The sequence below is a fragment of the Propithecus coquereli genome, unplaced genomic scaffold (assembly GCF_000956105.1).
Source record: "Propithecus coquereli isolate 6110/MARCELLA unplaced genomic scaffold, Pcoq_1.0 Scaffold316, whole genome shotgun sequence".
Classification (NCBI taxonomy): domain Eukaryota; kingdom Metazoa; phylum Chordata; class Mammalia; order Primates; family Indriidae; genus Propithecus; species Propithecus coquereli.
Genome location: NW_012148797.1, coordinates 505,250 through 507,934, shown reverse-complemented (window position 1 = coordinate 507,934; position 2,685 = coordinate 505,250). Strand labels below are relative to the sequence as shown.

General features: G+C 35.0%; 1 protein-coding gene across 1 annotated transcript in view; it reads left to right on the top strand.

Annotated features, from left to right (window-relative positions):
* Positions 1-2,685, top strand: part of GNPTAB (N-acetylglucosamine-1-phosphate transferase, alpha and beta subunits) — a 74,855-nt gene that overhangs the window by 63,377 nt on the left and 8,793 nt on the right. The window contains exon 19 of the mRNA XM_012650273.1: positions 1,699-1,866. Coding sequence (XP_012505727.1) covers positions 1,699-1,866 — 168 coding nt within the window. The remainder of the gene's footprint in view (positions 1-1,698; positions 1,867-2,685) is intronic.

The following is a 2,685-nucleotide window of genomic DNA, read 5'->3' as shown; positions in this document are numbered from 1 at the left end:
TGGAAACTAGTCTCCAGCTATTTGGGAGGCTGAGGCAGGAGCATCACTGGAACCCAGGCGTTTGAGACTGCAATGAGCTATGATCATGCCACTGCACTCCAGTCTAGGAGACAGAGTGAGACCCTGTCTTTAAACACAAAAGAAAAAGAAAAGAAACCCAGCCTTCTCACTTGAGCTTTAACTATATATTTATCCCACTAACAAGGAGTCTGGGATAGGCAGTAACCAGGCTTTGTTTTTGGCTGACCTCCTCAGCTTTGCTGCCCTCCTGGTTATGTTGGCTTCATCCTCAGGCCAAGAGCATTAACACATATTCAAGAACTTTAACACTGATTAAACGTTACCGTCTAATAGATGGCCTATCTTCAAATTTCCTCAGTTGCCTCTAAATGCCCTTTTATAGCTTTTGTCTATTTTTTCTTTGTTTTTAATCCAGGGTACAGTCAAGACCCATGTGTTGCATTTGGTTGACATAGCTCTTTAGTATCCTTTAATTTAAAGAAGTTCTCATGTTCAGAGAATAGATAACAGACTTTCACATACCCATCACTCACTTTCAACAAGAATCAATTTATAGTTGATCTTGCTTCATCTAAACACATCCCTCCTTCACCACCGTTTCTGATTAATGTTAAGTAAATCTCAAACATTGTATCATTTTACCTGTCTAAAAGAAGGATTCTTAAAAATATAACCACAATACCATTAACACCCTAAAAATTAATGATTCCTTAATATGATCAATTGCCTGGTCAGTATATACCTTTTCCCATTTGTCTTTCATAATTTAAGTTTGTTGGTTTGAAGTGGTAGCAAGTAAATTCATTGAAATTAAATCTATAGGTTTCCCCTCCATCTCTTTTTTTAGCCATACGATTTTTTACATGTGTATATGAAGAAATCTGATTATATATTCTATAAATTTTTTATGCTTTGTACTTCTCTGATTATATCCCAGTTGTTTAACACATTTTTATGTCCCCTGTATTTTCCATAAATTGGTAACTGGATCTGAAGGCTTTTTCAGATTTGTTTGATTTTATTTATTTTTTAAAATTTTGGTAAGTCTACTTTAAAAGTGTTGTCATCCCTACCTACCATTTTAATGGGCCCTCAGTTTAGTGACTTTTGCCTTGAAGGAAACTTGAAGCAAATAGGGAAGCACCACTGTAATCTGCTTTTTGCCAGAACTCTAGCTCCTTACAGCTTGGTTGGAGACATATTAAGTATTAATAGAAATCATCAAACTCAAGAATCAGTAGGTATAATCTCTCTCTCTCTCTCTCTCTCTCAATTGTCTACACAACTATTTTTCTTAATATTACTAACAGTTCAGAGAACTTGGTTTTATGTACTTACTAATTTTTTTTCTAATTGCTAACAGAATATTCCAGTGAGTTAACTACACTTATTGAACACTTAATTCAGTATGCACTAAGTGGAAATCATTAAATTAATTTACTCCCATAGCTAGAAGGCTCTTTTAAGATTATCTACTCTAGTTCTCTTGTTTTATAGGTAAGGAGTATCTAAAGGAAAATTTTACTGAATATTACTCCCCCAGAGAATAATATAAGCAAATGTATCAATTTGGGACATAAGTCCATTTAAAATGTATTTGGAATCCATATTCCTTGTTTTGTTAGGTTAGGGTCATCCTTATGATAAGCAATAACCCTGGTTCTCTATTATTTTCAGGAAGTTTGTTTGCCTGAATGATAACATTGACCACAATCATAAAGATGCCCAGACAGTGAAGGCTGTTCTCAGGGACTTCTATGAATCCATGTTCCCCATACCTTCCCAGTTTGAGCTGCCAAGAGAGTATCGAAACCGTTTCCTTCATATGCATGAGCTGCAGGAATGGTAAATTCTCATGTTTTATATATGTATGTGTGTATGTGTATGTATATATACATACATATCTATATTTTAGGTGATGAAATTTCTTTAATGTGTTATTTACTCTGTAATTACTTTGTAAAAATGCAGATAATTTTTATTGAGTTTAATATTTGAAAAATAGTGGCATTCTAAAGGATTTGAAAAAATACGTAACTGAGTTCTTTCAGTTAGTTGGAATGTCATTCATTATTGAACCATTTGTTGATCAATGCATAGGCGAAGGGGAACCCAGGTATGGAAGAGCTTGTTGTTTAGTATAAAATGAGAAGTATGTGGAGACAGCATGGGCTGGGCTTGGTTAAGGGAAAATGAACTTATGCTAAGTCCTGAAGGGAGAATCTCAAAAAGTAGTGAGAAGGGAACAGTGAGAAAAAATCTAGAGGTGAGAATGATCAGGGCAGTTTAGGGTCTAGCCTGTCAGCTAGAGAATTCATATACTGACATAGTGGAAAATAAACCTAGAGAGGTGTTAGGAGCCACTTCTTTCAGTGCCTTAGCTACCAGACTGTCCAGTTAGCCTTTATAACCAACCGGGAAACTATAATTATAGAGTGAAAGATTGACATCTGGTTAAGTGTTGTTTAGAAAGTATTTGATAGAGTTGTGAGTTATAAGAAGATAAGCATCGAGGACAGCATTTTTTAAAACTTGAAAGTTATAGAGCATACAATAAACCGTCTTAAAATATACAATTCAGTGGCATTTAGTACATTCACAGTGTTGTGAAACATCTCTCTAGTTTGAAAATTTTTCATCACTCCAGAAGAATACCCTGTACCC